Genomic DNA, 23,899 nt, shown 5'->3' with positions numbered 1-23,899 from the left:
TTTGTTGCTGCCATGATTCAAATGGCCATTATTTCTTGTACTCTGAGGTTTGCCAACAAGCCCATGGAGAACATTGTCTTCTTGTAGCAAAGCAAAGTCCTCTGTCAGCCTGAGCCCTGCCTCCAGTCCCAGCCAGCTCCTGCCCCCACCCCCAGATGAGCCAGAGCCAAGCTTCAGAATACTGTGCCCTGGAAACCCCTAAAAGTCTGGTACTTTGCCAGCTCATATTGGGCCTAGATTCACCCTCTTCCACAGTCCATGGGGAAGGCCCAGCTAATGCTGGCTACTTCCTGAGCTCTGTATGGTTAACCCCAGACAGTGGGTCATCCAGTCCAGGCGTGCCTCCACTTCCACATGCTGCAGACCCACTGGGCACTCAGCGCACACCCAGACTGCCAGACCCACTCCCTCACGCTGGAAGTCTAGGCAAGGGACCTATGTGTTTGCATCTCTGGCAAATTCCCCGGTGTGGCAGCTGGCCAGGGGAACCATACTTTGAGAACTGCTCTTCCTACTAAGGAAGAGATAAGTTAGAGACATTGGAGATACTGCTTGGGATCTCAGGGCCCAGGTATCCCCACTTTTCAACCTAGATCCCTATACATCTGCTGCCCACCCCCACCCCCACCCCCACCCCCACATCTTCCAAGTTAGTAAGTCTTATGACCACACCAATAAAACTAGAACCGGGAGCCACAGCCTCCTGAGTGAGACTGGGCACCCTCCACCAGCAGAAAGCCTTCCAGATTGGCGGACCTGTGACAAGGCAGCTCTCACCTCTGGGGCCACCACCACAATGACACCGATGACCAGTAAGCTGTGATCGGTTAGCAGGTTAGGAATACAGCAGAGGGGCTGGGGCAGATAGCATAATGGTTATGCAAAGAGACTCCTCTGCCTGAGACTCCAGTGTCCCAGGTTCAATCCCCCGCACCAGCATAAACCAGAGCTGAGCAGTGCTCTGGTAAAATAAATAAGTAAATCACACCGAAGGGGGGGGAAAAAGACAGCAGAGAGTCACCCTCCTCTCAATTCACTCACACACCTGGAAATAGGCAGCTCCATATCCAAATGGAAAAGTGAGTTTCAGGAGTACAGTAGCTCAGGGAGGGCCTAGGCTCAGCCATCTGGAGCTGCTGGTGGGGGAGGGACGGGGGCTGGAATCTCTGTGGGCCCTGGCTCCCAGGCCTCCTGCTGCCCTCTCATCCCACAGCCAGGAAACAGGGGGTCTTGCCTAGAGGAGCTGTTCTTGATACTCCCAAGCTTGTGGGGAGCTACCCCCTACCCACCACCCCATCGACTTAGAGACAATGGCTGCAGGGAGAGGCCAGCACAGGAAACCATCCAGCACAGGGAGTTTCCTCCCTCAGAGTTGCCTTCTGCCCAGAGAAGAAGCCTTTGAGGAAAGCCCTAGTCCCACCTGGGAGGGCTTACTTCCTACTGCCCACCCCCACAAAGAGGAAGTCAGCCCAGTGGGCAATCTGGCAGCTGGCCCAGTGGACCTGGCTCCCCAGGTTCCGTCTGCCCCTTGGCACTTTCCTCCCTAAGGGGTGGCTTTCCAGAAAAGTCCTGATTTTATTTCACTTGTTTATTTTGCTGCCAAGGCTACCACACAACTCCACCATTCCTTGCAGTCATTTTTTTAAAACATTTTTTTAAATATTTATTTTCCCTTCTGTTTCCCTTGGTTTTTTTTTATTGTTGTTGTAGTTATTGTTGTTGTTATTGATATCTTTGTTGTTGGATAGGACAGAGAGAAATGGAGAGAGTAGGGGAAGACGGGGAGAGAAAGACACCTGCAGACCTGCTTCACCGCCTGTGAAGGGACTCCCCTGCAGTTGGGGAGCCGGGGGCTTGAACTGGGATCCTTAACCCACTGCGCTACCACCTGACTCCCTCAGTCATTTTTTTTTAAAGAGGGTGAGAGACAAAAAGAGGGGAAGGAGAGAGATGAGGAGAGATATATGTTGCACTGTTTCAGTAGTCACAAACCTTCCTTCACCCCATAGATGAGGACCAAGGCCTATATAACAAGAATGAATCTAAGGCCTTGCACATTCACGATACCACTGAACTACCTCCTCAACCCAGGATTTGGAGAGAGAGGTGGGTGGGGGGACAGCCTGCAACACTGCTCCATCATCCATAGTGCTCCTGTGTGGAGCTGGGTATCAAACCCAGAGCCTCTTGTTGGCAAGGTATGTTCTCTACCACACCAAGCCACCTCCTGCTCCCCTAAACACTCCTTGTTGAACCTGCCAGACCCTATATGATCTTTTGTATGCAGAAAATATGGCATGCATAATCCTGTGTTTTATTTGCTTCATTATCTCCTCTCCACCACTGCCTCATGTGCCTCATGCTTAAAAAATGTGTGTATTACATGTACAGTATACATGTATTATATAAATGTAAATATGTATGGTATCTCACAAGTACTGCTTAGGGCTGGAACCTAGCTCACCACATGAATGCATGCTTTATGGTTCACCAAGACCCATCGTGGAGCCCCTGGCCACCACATGGGAGCCATGCAGCGGAGAAGCTTCATGAGCAGTGGAGTAGTACTGTGGGGTCGAGCCTTTTTGTCCCTCTCTTCTTGCCTGCCTCTCATTCTTCATCTGGAAGAGAGTCTTCTGGGAGTGGATCCATGTAAAAATAAATCAAAGCTGCTTTGCATGTGTGTAACTCAGGCTCCCACCACATTGAAGGAAACGTAAGTGCTGTAGTCACTTTCTCTGTCTCTATCTAAAGAGAAATAAGTAGATAAATAGTCCTTAGAGATGTTTGGAGAAACCAGTCGCCCTTTAAAAATCCTGTCCCTCTAGTTTGATGTCTGACACCCAGTAGCTGCTCAGTGCACAACTGAGACACAGTTGGCATTATTTCTGCATGACTGACCTTGGAACTGGAAGTTTACCCACCCCTTGTTACAGACCTACCCCACCCCTGCGCCCAGCAGCCACCAAACTGTCCCCTGTGTCTATGTGCCTGGCATTTGGTCCTATTGTTTAAACTCCACATGTTAGTGAGGTAGAGCCTGCAGTGTCTGTCTTATCTCCAGGAGCACATCAGCCAAGTTCTTGCAAACTGCAGGATTTCCTGCTTTGGACGACCTATGACCGAATTCCGTGTTAGTGTATGTAACACTCATATTTCACCCATGCCTCTGTGGATAGACACTTACGTTGCTCTCCTGCCTTGACGAGTGACGATAATGCTACAATGAACATAGTGTCCAGACAGCTTTTCAAGGTTGTGTTTTCATTTCCTTTGAAAACCAGAACACCTGGAGGTGGGATTGCTGGATAACATGGTAGTTCTGTTTTTATTTGAGGAACCTCTGTGCTGCTTCCCATAGTGGCTGCGCCAGTCTCCCTGCCCACCAGCAGTGCACAGGACTGCTCTTTTTCCTCCACAGCCTCGAATAGTATCTGTTTATTGTGAGTTCTGATGGCCGCCTCTCTAGCAGGTGTGAGGTGCGGTCTCACTGCAATTCAGATTGCATTTCCCAGGTGATTAGTGCTGCTGAGCGCCTTTCATCTATCCACAGTCTGCATGTCTTTGGAAAAATAGCTATTCAAATCCTCTGCCCCCCCCTTAATCAGATTATTTGTTACTGCTGAGTTGTGTGGGTTCTGTAAGTATTTTGAATACTAGCCCCTTGTCTGATAGATGATTTGCAAAGATTGTCTTCCATTCCATGGATTTTCATTTGGTTGATGACTTTTCATTTGGTTGATGACTTTTCATTTGGTTGATGACTTTGCTCTGCACAAGCTTTCAGTTAGTTAGATTCTAAGTGCTTTCTCTTTGCATGTCAAATCCAGAAAATCATTGCCAAGTCCAATGCCCATAATATATGGTTACTGACAACAAATTTTGAACTAAGACTCCTGTGTGTGCTGCATTTTAAAGGCCTTGCATGTTCTTGGTGATATGGGGGGGGATGCTTTGGGCCTTGCCAGGAACTCTCATGCTCCTGCCACCAGTTTCTCCCACACACTGGATTGTCTAACTCTGTGACTCAGGCATTGGCCTTTAGAAAGTTAGTTGTGGGGAGTCAGGTGGTATAGCACAGCAGGTTAAGCATACGTGGCACAAAGCGCAAGGACCGGCGTCAGGATCCCGGTTCAAGCCCCCGGCTCCCTATCTGCAGGAGAGTCACTTCACAGGTGGTGAAGCAGGTCTGCAGGTGTCTATCTTTCTCTCCCCATCTCTGTCTTCCCCATCTCTCTCCATTTTGTTCTGTCCTATCCAACGACGACAATAATAACTACAACAACAATAAAACAACAAGGGCAACAGAATGGAATAAATAAATAATTTCTTTTTAAAAGTTAGTTGTGTCAGATCAAGTTCCTATTGCAAATGGTGTCTGTCCTCATCATTTTCCCTCCATCTTCCTTCCCTGTCCATATACAGATTACGATGTGACAGGGGCCTGGGAGAGAGAGCTCAGCCTGTTAGAGTACCAGTTTGCCTGCCCAAGACCCAGAGGCTACAGATTCAGTCCCCAGAACAACCTTATGTCAGAGTTGAGCAGTGCTCAGGTTGTCTCTCTCCTCCCTCATAATCATTCATTCAATCAATAAATCTTAAACATAATTTCCAGATTGTGTTGTTGCCAAGCTCTTTGACATCACTGTAGTATTTATAGGATAGGGAGATATGTATATGTATATGTATATGTATATGTATATGTATATGTATATGTATATGTATATGTATATGTATATGTATATGTATATGTATATGTATATGTATGTATATGTATTTTTTTCTTACCTCCCAAACTTTGCTAGGGACTACCAATAGCATTTTATAACTGAGACTCATAGTGAGCCCGGCGGTGACACACCTGGTTGAGTTCACATATCACCATGCACAAGGACCTGGGTTTGAGCCCCCACTCCCTACCTGCAGGGGGGATACTTTACAAGTGGTAAAGCAGGTCTGCAGGTGTTTATCTTTCTCTCACCCTCTATGTCTCCCTTTCCTCTCTGTTTCCCTGTCCTATCCAATAAAATAGGGGGAAAGAAAGGCCTCGGGGATATCCACACCAAGTCCCAATGATAACCCTGGTGGCAATTAAAAAAAATAATAAAGGGGGTCAGGCAGTAGCACAGCAGATTAAGCGCACATGGCGCAAAACACAACGACTGACATAAGGATCCCAGTTCGAGTCCCTGGCTCCCCACCTGCAGGGGTGTCGCTTCACAGGTGGTAAAGCAAGTCTGCAGGTATCTTCCTCTTCCCCTCTCTGTCTTCCCCTTCTCTCTCGATTTCTCTCTGTCCTATCCAACAACAAATGACATCAACAACAACAATAATAACCACAACAAGGCTACAACAAGGGCAACAAAGGGGGGAGGAATGGCCTCCAGGAGCAGTGGATTCATGGTGCAGGCACTGAGCCCCAGTAATAACCCTGGAGGCAAAGATGATAATAATAATAAAATAAAATAATGAAAATCTTGAGACTCAGGTATGACCTATGTTCTAAGCTTGACATCACATGGGAATAGCATTGTAACATTGGGGAGGGTGTGATATCTCCTGTCTGTCTTTCCTTCCCTATCTGGCTGGAAAAAGTGGCCTGGGAGTGGTAGAATTGTGCACAGGGAGGCCCCAACTTAGCAGTAAAATAAAATAAACAAATTAGAGAAGGAAATTATAATTAACAAGCAAAAGAGACAGCAACAACTGCATTTGTCATTATAGCCAAACAATGCAGCCTCTTTGTGGCTCACTGGAAAGTGGGAGAGCAAGTGGGATTTGTCCAAAGCACTGTTTCAGGAATCTGCTGAAAGAGACAATTTTGGTATCAGTGACAGTTCAGGGGAGATGTATCTTCTTTGGTGCAGGCTCAGGAAACAGCCAGTGTTCTGAAAGCCTGTTCCTATGCATCCTTTCTTAAAGAACTGACAAAAGGAGACTGAGGTTGGCAGCTCCAGTGGGAACCCAGGGACATGTGCTACCCATTCTCTACGTCTATAAATAGAGATTTAGCTGTGTGATGAATGAGCTGGCCTGGCCATGGAGTCATCTTCACTGTCACTAGCAGGCTTGCAGAGAATGCACAAGAACCTCTGCTTTAAGACAAAACAAAACAAGCCCCCCACAGTCCACCCAGTCATTTTCCATTCTGGGAGAAGAAAACAAGTTGTGCTGGGGTTCTAGCCCAACCCACACTCTTTGTCAAGGCTTTCCACATTCTCCTTCTCGGAAAGCTCGCTCTTCCTGCCATTGTTGAGAGTTTATGTGACAATAGGGGTGCTGCCATTACCTCCCCCCCACAAAGCAGATGAGTTTTCTGCTGGGCCGCTGCCAGTTCTGGGCTCCAGGTTCTGTTTGCCAGTCGCAACTGTCTGCCTCACGCTCATGCGGCTGCCAGCCACACACTGTCTTCTGTCTGTTTCTTTTGTCCTCAGTCTGTGTTGGCTCCCACTCTATCTCTCCCCTGATCTCTCACAGCTGTTGAAAGGTCTCAAGAGTAGCTGCCTGTGCCCAGATCACTGAGATCGGTGGTGAGCAGGCTTCCTGACCTCAGTGCCCCGTGGGCACAGCCCTGCAGATGGCACAGCCCCACCAGGGGACACAGGCCCCACCAGGTTGTGTTTATGCTAGGTGGTAGAACCAAGGAGAGCTTCGGGACCCCTGGGAGCTTCTGGATTTGTCTGAGCAAGACGGATCTGAGTTGAATATTTGCAGTCTAGAAACTAGAGCAATGGCCAGAGCGTTGGATTTGGAAGCATGAGGTTCAGAGTTTGATCCACAGTATTGCATGTGCCAAAGTGATGTTCTGGTGTCTTTTTTCTCCCTCTCCTCCTCCCTTTCTCCTCCTCTCCCCCTCCCTCTCCCTTTGTCTACTGTAAATAGCTTTTTAAAAGACAGTAGAAGGCAGGAGACTATCATAATGGTTATGCAAAATACTTTCATACCTGAGGCTCTGAAGTCCCAGGTTCAATCCCCAGCACCACCATAAGCCGGAGCTAAGCAGGGCTCTTGTGAATAAAAAATGAGAGTGTTTCTTTCACTCTCTTTGGGGAAAAGATAATCATTTCAAGTCATTTATATTGATATGTTTATGACTTGATATTAGCAGTTGCCTACAAGGAAAGAGACCCAGGACAGATGACAATGACATAACTTACCAGGGAGGCCTCATTGTCACTTCCTTCAGGCATTGGTCTGCTCCCAATTGTCAACCCTTTTATGAAAATGACCCAGTCTTAGAGCTGGAATAGTGAACCCCAACATTTCAGGATGTTGGGAGGGGAAGCCCTGTGAGTTACTCAAGAACAAGGTGTTTGACAAGATGCTGCTGGTCATCTTTAAATCACTAGTCATCTCTCCCTCCCTCTCTGACACTCTCCCTTCCTCTGTGCCTGCCCGCCCCCCATATCTCTCTCCCTCACTTTCCCTCTCTCCCCTCTCCCTGCCTGTATCTCTTCTTTCCTCCTCCTTTCCCCCTTCTCCCACCTCCCTCCCTCTCTTTCTCTACTTTTATTAATACTCTCCCCACTGAAACTAGTCAAGAAAGAAAGCTCTTCAGAGGCCTTCAAAGCCCCTGCACTGTTAACTGCTCTGACAGGTTCCTAGACCTCATGAGCAGCTTTCCAGGTGTGAGTCTCCATGTTAAAATCCACAGCAACTTCCACAAGACAGGGTGGCTCATTGATTCCTCCACCTGCAGGGGGCATCAGCCATCACCATAGAGGGCAGTCATGGGAGGAGCTTTCTCCAGCAGACAGGAGTCCAGGCCTTTGGCTGGGAGTTATTCCTGGGGTGTCTGCCAATGTCCCTCCTTACAAACTTGACAGCTCTGCTGGGAATAGGCCTGCTGTTTCTCTTTTCCTAGAAGCTTAAGAGTCAGCTTGTCATTTCCTTCCATTGCTCTCTGGACAACCAATCACTTCCTTCTCTGGGACACTGTTTGTCCGAGAGTTCCCCTCCTCCCAGAGAGAAAGACACCCTCTCTATCTCCAGCATCAGCTGCCCCCCAGAGTCCCATCTGTGTGAAAGCAGATGCCCCCAGCCCTAGCACACACCCGTCTGTAGGATGTACACTCATATCCTGTACTAAGCCACTCAGGGCACAGAGGGATGGGACCTGAGTCCCCCTCACAGCTCAACAAGGACATCCTCCCACGTGTGGCTAGCCCAGAGCAGGGCAGCTGTTTGTGCCTCATCTTGGGCATTTGAAAGGCAAGCATCAGAACCTGTGTGTCTCACTCAGCTGAACTGTGAGGCTCTTTGCTTGGGTCAGTGTCGTTTTCGATGGGTTATGTTGTTTTCGCCGGGCTGGCTTCACGGGCAGGTAACAGACGACCAGGGACTCATAGTTGAGCTGTAGGCAGTATCTCTTTATTCATGCAGGACGCAGCACAATCTAAGCCGAGCTAAGCTAAACTAAAGTATAGTAAAACTCACAATGCTGTCTTTATATATACTTGCCAAGTAGGGTGGAAACAGGATGTGACATAGAGAGGGTGGAGAGAAAAGTGACTGGTAAAAATCAGAGTGTGACAAGGAGGGATCAGTGTGTGACAAGGAGGGGGTGGAGCAGGAGAGAATCCTATCATAGAACCACCAATGCCCTGGAGTGCTTTATGTAAAAGTGATTTATGTAAATAGACCAAAGCTTTGGATCAGTAAAATCCCTATATAGGCATATGGTTAGGCAGAAGCCAGGGGGAGATGGCAACTACCCAACAGGTCAGTACCTCCTTGAGCAGCAGGGAGAAAGTACTGTCTGTGACTTTTCTCTTTTGCATTCTGCTTGTGCGTAGGCAGGTGTGTGCCTGTGTGTGTGTGCGCGCACACACGCACAAGTACGTGTAGTGCGTGTGTCTGCCTTGCTCTAGTTAAATCTGCCCTGGACTGTGGACTCCTTGTCCCAGCTAGCATTCACACCGTGTGCACACATGGTCTCACTTAGCGTTTGTGACAAGAGCAGTCAGGCAGGCCTCTTGCCAAGGACACACATCTGGTGAGTGACTTCATCACACCCACACCTGCTGTGCCATTTCCCCACCAGGCTTGGCCCCGCCGCTCAGTCAGGCAGGCCTCCCCAAAGTCTTTCAGAGCTTGGAAACTGGACAGTAAGTAGAAATGGGTTTGTGGAGGTAAACAAGAGTCCAGTTCTGATGGCATGTCTCTGACCCCAAAAAGTCTCTGACTGTCTCAATAAAGGCCTCATATACTGCAGGTGCTCAACTTAATTATAGCATCAGAGTTTTATGATTGTGTTTATCTGTTTGGTGGTTGAAAGTAGTATTGATTGGCTACTGTGAAGACATAAAGGTAGCTCAGCTAGAAGGATGCTTGCTTTGTCTGCACATGACCCAGGCTCAAGCCAGCCTCCACTGCACTGGGGGAAGCTTCTGTGCTATGGTGTCTCCCTCTCCCTGTCTCTGTCTTTCTATCTGAAAAAGTTGGCCTGAAATGGTGATGAAGTAAAAAAAAACTGATTCCTGCAGAAATGGCCTGCTTCAGACTAGAGTGGAGAAAAGGGGAAAATGCCCAAGTTGGATTTGAATTGCACTGACAGCATCAATGGAGGTTTCTGGTGACTCGGGAAGCAGGAAGCCCACACCTCTGACAGCTTTCATGTCTTATTGCTAAAGTGTCTGCTCACTCCCTCGGAGCAGAGCTCAGCTGCAAAGCTCAGGAGCTCTGACACTCCTCATGGTTCTGAGATGCCCTTTTGCCTTGGGAAGAAGCACAGCACTTGGCCCTGGGCATTCTCAGTGGACCCATCTCCTTCCTGTCAGTGAGTGCTGATTGTACCTACATGTTTCATCTAGAAGAACACTTCCTATGCCAGTGCTCTGTCCACTGAGCCACTTCCCTGGCAGCAAGGCAGCTGACAGTTCTACTGGACCAAGTCCCTGAGCACAGTGCTCTCTCTCTGGCTATGTCTTTAGTTCTTCCCAGAAGTGTGTTACTCTCCCCTGGAACTGCATGCCGTATATGAGGTCGAACCCTGGGTGTTCAGTGCTGTTTGGAGCTGCTGTGCAGTCTCACCAGAACCCCTGGTCCCACCATACCTGTTCATTTCCAGCAGTTGTGCTCAGGGCATGGGGAGCCAACAGCCCCAAGAGTCAGAGTGCAGGGTACCTCGCTGCTGAGGTGGAAGAGAACCGGTGTCACTGCCGGAAGCTTACTACAGAATCCAGCCCTATGGCCAAGAATCAAGTCCTGGCCTCTCCCCACACCCTTTCCCACTACCATTTCAGCTTATTGGCCATTGATGTGATTCACTCTGTTTAGTAGTTGGGTGTTTGAATCATGTGGGTATTTCTGTGCTGCAAGTAGAGAGAGAGGTGTGATATTCACTAGGAGAAAATGTGCTCATAGTATAAAGTACAAAACTATGACAGAGAGAATAAGGGTAGTGGTGTACCCAGTAGAGTGCACACATTACCACATGTATGAATCCAAGTCCACCCCCCATTCCCACTTGTAAGGGGAAGCTGCATGAGCAGTGCTGTAGATTACTTCTCTCTCTCTCTCTCCGTCTCTCACCACATAGGTGCCTTGGCACTGGAAGACACTTTAGTGCTATGGTCTCTCTGAGTCTCTATCCAGATGAGAGAGTTAAACTGGGAGTGTTGTAATCCTGCATGCGCAAGGCCATAGCTATACAAAAATAATAATGCATTTAAAAATAAAAATGCTCTGACAGGGGCCAGCAGACAGCTCACTGGTAGAGCATATACTTCTTCCATGTGTGGGGGCCCTGTGTTCAGGTCCTGATACTTCTTTTTTCTTTTTTTAATTTCTTCATTGGGGAATTATGTTTTACATTCGACAGTAAATACAATAGTTTATACATGCATAACATTTATCAGTTTTTCATATAACAATACAACCCCCACTAGGTCCTCTGTCATCCTTCATGGACCTGTATTCTTCCCCACCCACCCCAGAGTCTTTTACTTTGGTGCAATACGCCAATTCCATTTCAGGAATTAATTTAATTCCTTGCTCCTGTCTGATTGCTATGGCAAGAACTTCCAACACTACGTTGAATAGTAATGGTGATAGTGGGCATCCCTGTCTAGTACCTGATCTGAGGGGAAGTGCTTCTAGTTTTTCACCATTTGAGTATGATGTTGGCTATAGGTGTGCTATATATAGACTCCACTATCTTCAGGAATTTTCCATCTATTCCCATTTTTTGTAGTGTTTTGATCATAAAGGGATGTTGTATTTTGAGAAAGGCTTTCTCTGCATCTATTGATATGACCATGTGGTTTTTGGTCTTGCTTTTGTTGATGTGGTGGATCATGCTGATTGGTTTACGTATATTAAATCAACCTTGCATGCCTGGGATAAACCCCACTTGGTCATGATGAACAATCTTTTTAATATACTGCTGTATCTGGTTGGCTAGAATTTTGTTCAATATTTTAGCATCTATGTTCATCAGAGATACTGGTCTATAGTTTTCTTTTTTGGTTGTGTCCCTGTCTGCTTTTGGTATCAAAGTGATGTTGGCTTCATAGAAGCTGGAAGGGAGTATTCTGGTGTCTTCAATCTTCTGGAAGACTTTTAAAAGTAGAGGTATTAGCTCTTCTTTGAAGGTTTTGTAGAATTCATTTGTAAAACCATCTGGACCAGGACTTTTATTTTTGGGAAGATTTTTGATAACTGTTTTAATTTCATTAGCTGTCATGGGCCTGTTCATGTTATCTAGTTTCTCTTTATTTAATTTTGGAAGTTGGTAGGTATCTAGGAAATCGTCCATTTCTTCCACGTTCTCTAGCTTGGTGGTATATAGTTTTTTTATAGAAGCCTTGCATGATATGTTGAATTTCTGAAGTGTCTGTTGTGATAATCTCCTCTTTCATTTATGATCCAATTTATTTGGGTCTTCTCCCTTTTTTGTTTTGTGAGTCTGGCTAAAGGTTTGTTGATTTTGTACACTCTTTCTAAGAACCAAAATTTACTTTCATTGATATTTTATATGGTTTTCTTATTTTCAGTGTTATTGATTTCTGCCCTAACTTTAGTGATTTCTGTCCTTCTGGTTGCTTTAGGGTTCCTTTGTTGTTCTTCTTCTAGGTCTTTAAGATGTGCAATCAGGCTGTTTATTTGTGCTTTTTCTTGTTTCCTAATGTGTGCTTGTATAGCTATGAACTTCCCTCTCAGTACTGCCTTAGCTGTGTCCCAAATATTTTGATAGCTTGTGTCTTCATTTTCATTGAACTCTCGAAACATTTTGATTTCTTCCTTTATTTCCTCTTTGACCCAGTAGTTGTTAAGTAGTGTACGGTTGAGCTTCCACATTTTGAAACTATTACTAATCTTTTGTTGATAGTTAAGTGTTAGTTTAATTCCAGTGTGGTCTGGGAAGATGCTTGGGATGATTTCAATGCTCTTGAATTTGCTGATGCTCTCTTTGTGGCCTAACATATGATCTATCCTTGAGAATGACCCATGTGGACTTGAGTAGAATGTGTATTCCGGTTTCTTAGGATGAATGACTCTGAAAATGTCCAATAGTTCAAGTGTATCTATCTCCTCATTTGGCTCCCTCATGTCTTTATTGATTTTTCTGCCTGGATGATCTGTCAAGTTGAGAGAGTGGGGTGTTGAAGTCCCCTACTATGTTGCTGTTAATATATTGCTCTAGCTCTTTCAGTAAATGTTTGATGTATTTAGATGGCTTCTCATTGGATGCATAGATGTTAATAATTAAGTCCTCTTGATTGACTGATCCACTGAGCATTAAGTAGTGTCCATTCCTATCTTTTTAAATTTTATTTATTTTAAAGTCTTATCATGTCAGATAAGAGAATAGCTATTCCTGCCCTTTTTTGTGGGCCATTGGCTTGTATGATAGTTTTCTATCCTTTCACTTTGAGTCTGTGTTTGTCTTGAGTTAGGTGAGTTTCCTGTAGACAGTATATTGTTGGGTTGTGTTTTCTGATCCATCTTCCTACTCTGTGCCTTTTAATGGGTGAATTCAGCATCAAGTTCTGATATTTCAATGGAGCCCTGTGGACGGTGGAGCAGTGCAGTAGTGCTGCTCCTGTTTCTCCCTCAAAAAAATACAACTAAAAATCAACATTCAATTTTTAAATATATGCACTTAGATAAAGAGAAAATGCCTGGGTGCTGGGCAGTAGTGCAGCAGGTTAAGTGCACATGGTTCAAAGTGCAATGACTGGTGTAAGGATCCTGGTTCGAGCCCCTGGCTCCCCACCTGTAGAGGGGAGTCACTTCACAAGCGGTGAAACAGCTCTGCAGGTGTCTATCTTTCTCTCCCCCCTCTGTCTTCCCTTTTTCTCTCAATTTCTCTCAGTCCTATCCAACAACAACAACTACAACAAGCACAGCATCAAGGGCAACAGAAATGGGGGGAAATGGCCTCCAGGAGCAGTGGATTGATGGTGAAGGCACTGAACCCCAGTGATAACTCTGGAGGCAAAAAAAAATTGCCTAAGGGTGAATGTCATTAGGTAATTGGCTTAATAACTATTTTATACATGTCTTTATTTTTCAAAATCTCGTGCTAAACATACATTATTTTTGTACTCAGGGAAAACCTTGAGTGTTACTTTCTCTTCCTCATGGAGGGCCCCTCAGCTTGATGTGCTGGTGAGAGTAAGATGGGCAGGCAAGGCCTCTTGACTGGCAGAGTTGTCTGGGAATGTCACTTGCCCTGCTCTGTGTCCTGACAGCTCCACATCCGTCCTCCAAGTGCTGAGAACTGGCTCCTCAGGACTCAGGGCACCTGGTTTTTCTGGGGTGTGGGGAGTAGAGAGTCACCAGGGCTTTACTTGGGTTTCATGCCTGTGTAGACTTCTTTTTTCCAAATGAAAACTGGGCAGTAGGGAGAGAGATGGCACAGCACCCGCCACCCCTCATGAAGCTCCCTCTTTGCAGGTGCTCCCCTGTGATGGCCAGGGTTTCAAAGCCAGGTCTGTGCACGTGGCAGAGTGTGCTGCTTTGCTGGAATAGGCCATCTCCCAGCCCCCTGATGTCTGTTCAGGGTCACCACCCAGATGCCTGGTATCCTGTAAGCCCAGCCTTTGCATGACCCAGGTGCGTGTTCCCTGGGGCCAGCCTGATCACCCTACTGTGTGTGTTGACAGGCTCCCAGGAATCGGACAGCTCCCAGTCAGCTAAGAAGGACATGCTGGCCGCTCTGAAGTCCCGGCAAGAGGCGCTGGAGGAGACGCTGCGCCAGCGGCTGGAGGAGCTAAAGAAACTCTGCCTCCGAGAGGCGGTGAGTAGGTGCTGCTCCTGGGCGGGGCCTCGAGGGGGTCTTCTCAGGAGTGGGCCCAGGACCTGTGTCCTTCTTCATGTGCTTGCAGGGGGCTGGGATGGGGTCGGGAAGAGAGTATAAGAGGGGCGGAGAACTCCCATGAAACACTGAGTCTGGAAAGCCCAAAACTGCAGACATGGGGGTCCCAGCAAACCCCAAATGGGACCATGCTGGAGGCGGCTGACTGACAGGCAGTAGCTGCATGTTCTGCTTGCACCACAGCTTGTAAAGCATTCCTGCTGGGCCGGGCCGAATAGCTGGACATGGCTCCATGCCTGTGTGCCCCAGCTGGTTGGGGTGGTTTTGCTTTCCTTGAGATTTCCAACTTATCTCTGGAAATCCTCTGTAGAAGCACCTTTGGGGCTCATCCAGGAAACCAGCCTTGCACCCAACATGTGCTCGCTCCCTCTAAGCTCAGTCTGGTTGGTGCTGCTCTCTGTTCTGCAGCAGCTGCTGACTGGATTTACAGAAACCCCCACTTCCACCTTTTTCTGTTTCTCCTGTGACTCGCCATTAGCATCTTGAGGACTTGGTGTTTAACGCAGCACACATTGCTGTGCATGGAGGTGCACGCACACATGTGTGCAGGGGCTCTCACACGGGCATGAGGGGATGGGAGCCCTAGAGGGAAGCCAACTCCTGTGACATGAGTTGCAGAGTGATGCCCCTTCCTCCTGCCTCTGGAGGAGAGAGGATCACACCAGACTTCAGCTTGGCTTCAGGAGGCTCTGGGCTGCTTCAGACGAGCTTGCGGGGAAGAGCTCTACCACCCCCAACAAGCAGAGGCACTACAGGCTAGGGGATGTGCTTGGCCATGGTGAGAAGAGCAGGCTTTTGACAAGAAATATGCTAGAATAGTAGTTTGCAAAACCTTGTTTTTTTTGTTTTGTTTTTTTTTTTATTCTGAGCACTACTCAGTTCTGGTTTATGGTAGTGCGGGGTATTGAACCTGGGACCTTGGGGCTCAGGCACTAGAGTATCTTTGCATGACCATTATGCTATCTACACCTGCCCCAAAGCCTTGTTTTCCATAAGCAGAAGATGGCCCCAAGACGAGTGAGGTATCACATTAGAAAACTGTAGAAATGGGTCAGGGTGAAGGTCACCTGCAGACCGGCAGCCAGGAAAGGGTAGGCTGGGAGTGCTTGACAGAGTATCTCCAGTGCCTGTGTAAGGGAATTCCATATGTGAAGAAGCTCCTCCCCTGACACACTAGCCAGCGGTTCCCAGTGGGATTGGACGCAGCATGAAGAGTAAAGGCCCTGCCTGACACAGGCACCTTCTGGCAGAGGGGGAGAATCTGCAGTCTCTTCATTAGTATTTGCTTGTTGTAAACATCAGGGCACCAAGAGTTAGAAATCAGTGCCTGTCACAGCAACTGCCCCAACCTTCTGTCATTTCATAGATTAAAAAAAAAAAAAAAAATCCTGGTGTATAAAATCCTCCACCTATGCTGGTTAGGAACAGTCTCCTAGGGAAGCAGATAAAGAGGTTTGTACAATAAACAAGGAACTGTCTTGGAGACATTTGAGCCCCGTGAAAAAGGAGAAGAGACTTTCAGGGCATTTCATGCTCAGATGTTTGGCCATCGTGCTCATGAATACTCACACCAAGGAGCAAGCAGGTAGGCCATGGGGTCACTCCCGGTGGCCAAGCACAAGGTCAGAGTCCCAGAAGGCTGGGTAGGTGAGTGTGCTCACACAGCTGTGTGCATTTCTTGCACTCTCATGAGCACGCTCACACACACACCAGTCACACACATGTGCACAGATACAGGAGTGCATGCACACTTGCTCATGAACAAGCACACACACTGCATACACACTTGTATGTCCCTGTCTCTCATACACAGTGCACATACACAGGTCACAATAGTTCCCCCCACAGAGGAATCAAGCACCAACTGCCCAACCCAACTCCTTTGCACAGGAGAGGACTGGCCTGTTTCCAAGAAGGAAGTCCAGCTCCCTCTCCCCAGCAGGGTCCCTGCACAGCTGGCCGGCCTCTGCCCACAAGTCCCCTGGGGCTGCCCCGGGCTCCTCTAGGTCTGGAAGCAGCTCCTTGCAGCTGCCGTCCTGGCTCTGCCCTGTAGATTATCTGCTCCCCCAGAAGGGATCATGATTCAGGCCAGATGTAGCTGGCTAATAGAGACCAAATTCTAACCCAGACTCAGTCCACAGACTTCAGCTCTGGCCTGGACAACATTGCCCTGTGGCCAGTCCATCTCCCCCCTGTGGCTTTATTCACATCAGTTGGGTCACTGGGGCTCCCATCTCTGAGATACAGTGAAAGTCTGAATTATCTATGGGGGTCAGGGCTGAGTTTCCAGGTTCTAGGGAAGTGCTTACCTGTGGGTACTCAGTGTCTCCTCAACTTAGCCTGTACCCTGTGCCTCCTGGAGGAGTTGTTACCATCGAGTTTCTACACTCACTTTTCTGGATGTGTTGCCAGAAAGCGTTCCTCCTGAGAAAACTTACAGGAAAGACATTTGGATTCCATTTTGGGGGGAGCCAGGGAGGTGGGAAGTATTCAGGGTTTGGAGCCAGCCAGGGTGAAAACCTCATGTTTTCTCACTGGCTACAGGGCCTCAGCTGCGCGTAGTAGGTGCACAGAAAACACCTGTGAAATCAATGCATGAATGAAATTCTGGTGGTGGTTTTTATGTTTTACTATCTTATTCTTATTTTGGATAGAGGCATAGAAATTGAGAGGGAAGAGGAGGTAGAGAGGAAGAGAAAGACACCGGCAGCACTGCTCCACTGCTTGTAGATGGAGACCAGGGGTTTGAGTCAGGGCCCTTGTGCATGGTAGTGTGTGCAGTCTGTCAGAGGCACCACCACCAAACCTGTTGTTTTTGGTTTTTTAGTGTGGCTTTTTAGAATCAACACACTCCACTGCCTGAGTGACCTCAGCTCAACTTTTTTATTCATTGTTTTGTGAGATGGAGGTGGGAAGAAAGAGAAGGGATAGCTCAGCACCGTTCCACCATCCAGGAGCACCTCTAGTATCCTCATGATACCCCCATGTGGTGCTGGGCCCAAACCCAGGGTCTCATCATGCATGGTAAGACATGCACTCTACCTGGTGATCTAGCTCCTGTTTCAAGTTCCAGTTTGATGATGGAAATCAGTGTTATTTACCTGACAGACATTTACTTTTGGAAAAACTTTTCAAATACGCTCTGCGGAGGAATGGATGCTCTTAGGTTTTTGAAAAATGATGTGGGCTCTTGGAAGTTTCCTCAGTGCATTGTTCAAGGCTGCTGTGTGGAATCTATGAGGCCCTGTGTGCACCTGCTCTGACCTTTGCCTGGTCCTGCAACCCCCCCCCTACAGGAGCTGACGGGCAAGTTGCCAGTGGAGTACCCCCTGGACCCTGGGGAAGAGCCGCCCATTGTTAGAAGGAGAATCGGCACAGCCTTCAAGCTAGACGAACAGAAGATCCTGCCCAAGGGAGAGGTGAGTCTGCCTGACTGCCCCTGCCTTCACAGGAGTCCCCACTGCCCTCCTCTGCTTCCAGCCTCCCTCCACCAGCACTTTCCCTTCCCCTCCCCTCAGGGAGCTCTGCCCAGTGGTCTGTGGCTCTCTAGGTGGCTATGCTGCTGAAGGAAGAGCCCACCAACTCCCCTGTAACTTCCTGTGGCTCTTGCCTGTGTACTTAACTCTGGGCACAGTGCTGGTGGCCACCCGCAACCTGACTCGGTGTCTGGACCAGGCCTGTCCCGGCTCAGGGTGTCTGCATAGTGGGGGCCCATCACAGCCTGTGTTTTTGGTGCTACATAGTCCCCAAACCCAGGGTGGGAGTCCATCTCCCCATCTAGGTTCCTCACAGAGGATAAGCACAGCCTGCAGCTGGAGGATTCAGGGCTTCTGCTCTTCTAACTAGTTCTAACAGCTGCCCTCTGCCTGCCCACCCCACTCCACTCCAGCCCTGGCCCACGCCCTCTGGCTGAAGAGGCTCAAAGCAGAAAGTCACTCTAGGCTTTTGGTTCTTGGAAGCACCCAGCCAGGGTGCTGTCTAATGCCCATTCAGCCACCTGTCCCTGAAAGATTTATGATTCCAGCAAACCTAGGGGGTCCCACCCCCACAAGTAGACCAGTTCACTGCCCTCAGCTGATCATGGCCTCCCTAGGTAATAGGTGGGGTGGTCAGAGTTGAGGACCCTGGGACTTCTCAGTTCTTGGTGCTGTGACTCCTGGGATGGGGGTATTCACTTTGGGACCAGGGTCGGGGCACAGGTATGTCCCTGCTCAGTGTCCCTTGATTTCCATGCCTGCAGGAGGCTGAGCTGGAGCGCCTAGAACGTGAGTTTGCCATCCAGTCCCAGATCACAGAGGCTGCCCGGCGCCTGGCCAGTGACCCCAATGTCAGCAAGAAGCTCAAGAAGCAGAGGAAGACTTCCTACCTGAATGCGCTCAAGAAGCTACAGGAGATCGAGAATGCCATCAACGAGAACCGCATCAAGTCTGGGAAGAAGCCCACGCAGAGGGCCTCACTCATCATCGACGGTCAGTGGGGGTCCCCCAGCCCTGCCACTGCCTGCAGACAGTCTATGCCCAGCCTGATCCATAACATACAGTTCATCCATAAGCGGGGAATAATGCAGCCCAGTGACAGGTGTGATGCACTCAGGACCCCAGACAGAAGGCCACCTTCACGGTTTTCTGCTCCCCTAGTGCTCATGGCCTCACAGGAAGCTGAGCCCAGGAACTGGGTGGCCCCTTTTTTTAGCATCTTGGGTTCCCCAGCCCCATCTGGATGGGAAGGCTGGGGTGCATGCCTAGTGCCATGAACCACACAGCTCAGATGCTTACAGTGGTTCACTGTGTTACATGTGTCAGTGTTGGACACATGCACATAATGTGTCATGTCAGGGAGGCAGGGCTTCTAGACTAGGGGCTCCCATGCTCCAGAGCCAAGGTTCCCTGTGTCCTGGCAATGTGGGGAATTCCCAGGATTGTTTTTAGGATTAATTATGAGATAACCAGAGTTCTGCCCAGCTCTGGTGGTGCTGGGAATTTCACCTGGGACCCTTGTAGCCGCACGTATATAGCTCTGTGCTCTAAGAGGCTGAACCTATTCCATAGCCCTGAATGAATCCCTAGGAGATATATATATATATATATATATATATATATATATATATATATATATATGTAATTTTTTTTTGTCATTTCTAGGGCTTCACAGGATGACTTTTTAAGACAGAAAGATAAAGAGAAAGAAACCATAATTTTCTTCGGTGTGGTAGCATCTGGTGCTTATGTGCACAAGCCTGGCTCATGCACATGACAAAGCCATTGCACTATCCAAGTGAGCTATCTTGCCAGACCATTATTTTTCCTAATGTGGGAGGAGGCCAGAAGGAAGCTGGAATAGCCATTTCTCAGTCTCTTCCTGTGTGCCTAGCAAAGACTTTGTCACTTCTCTTCACTCCTAAGAGCTGGCCCTTTCCTATCCCAGCATCTGTGAGGCCTCCTCCTGCCCTGGAAGAGGGCTAGGGCCCCCCAGCTCTGCAGAAATACCTGGCATGGCTGGAAAGACCAGGAAGGAGCCCACAGGGATGGGCACCTAGCTTGTCAGCCCCAAGGAGCCTGCTTGCCAAGCTGTCCCTGGAAGGCTGTTGGTGGCACTATCCACAGAGACTGCTTGTGACCAGTCGATGTGGGAGCACATGAAGGCATTTTATCTGAGCCACGGAGAACCCTCTTTTCTGCTCCTTGTCTGCCTCAGTGAAATCCTGCACTCACCACACACAGCCTCTTGAGTCAGAGTAGCTGAGGGCCTTCCTAGCTCCCTGCATGGTTTCTTATTTAGAGGTAGGCCCTAGACTCAGAACCTGGCGACATAGGAGACAGCAAAGCCAGCTGACAGACTACTCCCTCTATATGTTCCTTAGTTTCCCCAGCTGTGGAAGAGGAAGAACTACCCCGCTGTCTCTTTTCATGTTCTCTTTGCTAATTGAATGGTGTCTGAAAGCAAGCTTTGGGAGAGAGAGAAGCTGTGTTTAGAGCTTGTTTTCTCTGCTAATGACTTAGGTTTATTGAGGAGCCACTTACTGCCAAGCAGGCTGAGCCGGGTTCTGCTCAGCTGGTTTCGAGTTTGCACCCTAAAATGCAGCTCAGCACCCTCCGGTTCAGTCACAGCACTCCCAGGGATAGGGCTGGGACAGTGGCCTGGCTTAACCAGCCAGCGTTTGTAGTGGATGTTGCAGTATCTCCAAAGCAAGAGCACAGAGACCCAGAGACCGGCCCCCTCCCAGCCCAGCAACCCACCCACAGACAGTCACCATCAAAAGAAATGCCCGGCAGCATTTTCATTGTAGTCCTGGGTGCTTTCCGAGTGGAAAGATAAGGGCTGGGCATGGGGCTTAAACACCCAGATCCTCACAATTGGGCCTTTTGTCTGAGGAATGTGCTAAACTCACAGGCTTTCACTTCTTGTCCTCTCAGATGGAAACATTGCCAGTGAAGACAGCTCCCTCTCAGATGCCCTTGTTCTCGAGGACGGTAGGTGGCCCATTCCCTGGCATGAAGACCTGCTTCACTGTGTATGGTCTGGAGACACCCAGGTGACACATGTGCCAGGCCCAAGGGCTGCAGGTCCACGAGCTCTTTTCCCAAGGGTCAGCCTGTGCTGGGCAGTGGGTGTGGCCCACAGATACCTATCTGCTGGAATCTGAAGGTCTTCTGTGGCCAGAAGTGTAATATTTAAGGCCATATTCTGTATGCACTGTTCTTATTTAGTCACTGAAACTGTGCTGTCAGTTGAACAGAGGATCTCAGCCCTGTATGTAGCTTCCTTCTGAGCATTTATGATTTCTTTTTTATTTTTATTTACTTATTTTTTTACCAGAGCACTACTCAGCTCTTGCTTATGGCGGTGTGGGGGATTGAACTTGGGACATTGGAGCCTCAGGCATGAGAATCTCTTTGCATAACCATTATGCTATCTACCCCCACCCGCATTTATGGTTTCTGGAGGCTGGAAGTAGGCATTGATTTGAGTCATAGCTCAAAGACTGAAGCCTTCTAGTGAGCCAGCAAGCACAGAAAGAGAACTCCTCCTTCATACTCCCCCAAAATAGTGAAAAGTGTCCTCACAAATACCAGGGTAGGCCTGAAAAACTGTCATCTCAGTGTCCACTGGGCACCAAAAAGCCGGTGGTCATCAGGACATTTTCTCAAGAAATTTTTAGAAGCTAAGAACATGCCTACCACCACACATAGGGGAAGAAAGAGTTCCAAGCATGGTGCCACCTCTGAGGTTCCTTACGCTGAGCTGAGGGAGGCCAGGGTGCAAGCTATGGGAACATCTTAGGTGGCTGGCAGTGGGTGTCTTCACCCTCTAGTGAAGTGGCTGTTTTGACTGAAAGCATCAAAGGCCTGTCCCAGTCGGAATCATCATAACTGTAAGAAGAATTTCTGGTGATGTGGGAAAGGTTGGTGGGTTATTTACCCTGTAATCCTGGCCCTGCTATTAGCAGTTGGTTGTAACTTTTGATTGTTAGGCTGTTTGGGGAAAGGAGGATCCTCCGCTCCATGCAGCAAGACACCTGCTCAGTATCAGACACCAGCCTGGCTCAGGCCGCATTGGACTCTGGGCTCCAGGCCATAAAGAAGGTGGCTTAAGCACAGAGCAGCTGGGGAAGTGGTGGAGTGCCCACCCCTAACTTTGATCATCCTTAGGCTTTGTCTTCATGCTCCAGATTCCTTAGGCATCCTAGGGAGCCTCACTGAGGCCCCTCCCATTGCAGCCCCACCCCCTTCCTGGGGCTCCAGAATGGAGGGGTCACTTACACATCAAGTGTGCCTCAGGTTCAAGGTCAGGGGATTGAGAATTAAGCTGTGAAAGCAGTCCAAGGTAGAAATGAATTTAGAATTAAGGAGAAAATCTTGAAGCTAGTTCACCCTGTATAGCACATGCCTTGCCTGCACAAGGCCCTGGGTTCAAGCACCAGCACCACATGGGAGCACCATGGTTAGCACCAGGGGTGGTAGTGTGGAGCTCCATGGATGGTGGAGTGGTGCTGGGGTGTCTGCTTCTTCCTCTCCCTCCAAAATAAATAGAAAATTGGGCTGGGAAGGCTGCCAAGGCCCCGACGGTGTGTTAGAGAAAGGTGCCCCAGCTCCCTGTGCTGCTGGGGAGGTGTGGGAGAGGGGTCTGTCGTGGGAAGGAGCCCCAGCTCAGTGCCTCTCTCTCCGTCTTTGTGCAGAAGACTCTCAGGTCACCAGCACACTGTCCCCCTTACAGTCTCCGCACAAGGGACTCCCTCCCCGGCCACCCTCGCACCACAGGCCCCCTCCGCCCCAGTCCCTGGAGGGGCTCAGGCAGACACACTACCACCGCAGTGACTACGACAAGTCACCCATAAAGCCCAAAATGTGGAGCGAGTCCTCACTGGACGAGCCTTACGAGAAGGTGAAGAAGCGCTCCTCCCATGGTCATTCCAGGTGAGCCACCTAGCAATCTCAGACGCCCCCTCCTACCTCCTGGGCTCACTGCTGTGCTCACAGCGCCCCCTGCTGCTGCCCTCCTGAGGTGCAGCCTCGGCTCTCAAAGGGAAGCGGTTCCTGCTGGCACAGGGTGTGGTCTGTTCCACAGAACTTAGGAAATTTGAACCGGCAAGGGAGAGCCCGAGTGTGGGAGTCCCCAGATGCCCCAGAACCCTAAGCGACCCTCAGCAGCTTTCTGGGGCCAAACTGTTCATTACTCAACTGATATTGGGGTGGGAAGTGGGAAGGAGGTGTTTTTGCTCTCCTGTTTCCCCATTTCCTGTAATGTTCCATTCATTCAGAACCCAGATGAGAAATGTATTTGTCTGTGGGCACAGGCACCATGTTGAGGGACCTACCATGAAAGGCTGGTGGGTCTGCCTGTCATTGTCATTGGGGCAAGAAGACAGGGTGCCTCAGTCCTGCAGGCAGTCATAGGGGTCCAGAGGTGACCGGCCACTCTTGTCCACAGTGGCCACAAGCGCTTCCCCAGCACGGGCAGCTGCGGGTCCCTGCAGAGCAGCCCTGTGCGCAGCCTCCCACACTGGAGCCCACAGTCCAGCATGCCGTCCACGCCAGACTTGCGACTGCGGAGCCCCCACTACGTCCACTCCACCAGGTGAGTCGGCCAGCCAAACTGGCCCAGTCAGCTCACAAGCTGCAGTTGGGCTGGAACCAGAGTAGGTTGTTCTTAGAGTAAAGGTGAATGAAAGACAGAGCTAGGGTCAGCACTGTGTTAATAAAGGGGCCACTGATGTTCACTGGGCATGCTCCCACTGGTAGGGGGCAGCCTGGGCCAGAGCTGTCCTGTGCTGCCAGGATGATTTTCACAGAGGTCTTTGTGGGCACTCCACTGGGGTTCAGTCTGCCTTGGACCTTCTGACACCTCACTAGTGAGCAGACAATAGGTAGAGCCAGCCAGACCTTTAGCCTCTAGAAAAGAGGCAGAACTAGGGCTGTCACCCCACTCACCATAGCTCAGTGGAGAGGTGGCGGGGGCCCACTCTGTCCTGCAGTGTGCCATTAATGGTGGATGCCCTCGCTCACTCCCATGTTAGGTGTTTGTACCAGATCCTTACTTGGTGGACAGAGCCATGGCCAAAACAGGCCACACTCCTAG

The 23,899-nt window shown here is 49.1% G+C and overlaps 1 protein-coding gene across 13 annotated transcripts in view; it reads left to right on the top strand.

Moving 5' to 3' along the window:
- The window catches only part of FRMD4A (FERM domain containing 4A), a 593,356-nt gene that overhangs the window by 558,494 nt on the left and 10,963 nt on the right, over positions 1-23,899 (top strand). For all 13 annotated transcript variants that reach the window (XM_060192202.1, XM_060192203.1, XM_060192201.1 and 10 more), the window contains 6 exons: positions 14,112-14,245; positions 17,620-17,742; positions 18,564-18,792; positions 20,737-20,793; positions 22,500-22,737; positions 23,252-23,398. In XM_060192202.1, coding sequence (XP_060048185.1) covers positions 14,112-14,245; positions 17,620-17,742; positions 18,564-18,792; positions 20,737-20,793; positions 22,500-22,737; positions 23,252-23,398 — 928 coding nt within the window. The remainder of the gene's footprint in view (positions 1-14,111; positions 14,246-17,619; positions 17,743-18,563; positions 18,793-20,736; positions 20,794-22,499; positions 22,738-23,251; positions 23,399-23,899) is intronic.

This window comes from Erinaceus europaeus, chromosome 6 (assembly GCF_950295315.1).
Source record: "Erinaceus europaeus chromosome 6, mEriEur2.1, whole genome shotgun sequence".
Lineage (NCBI taxonomy): Eukaryota > Metazoa > Chordata > Mammalia > Eulipotyphla > Erinaceidae > Erinaceus > Erinaceus europaeus.
The sequence above is the reverse complement of the archived record's forward strand: the minus strand, read 5'-3'. Positions and strand labels throughout refer to the sequence as shown.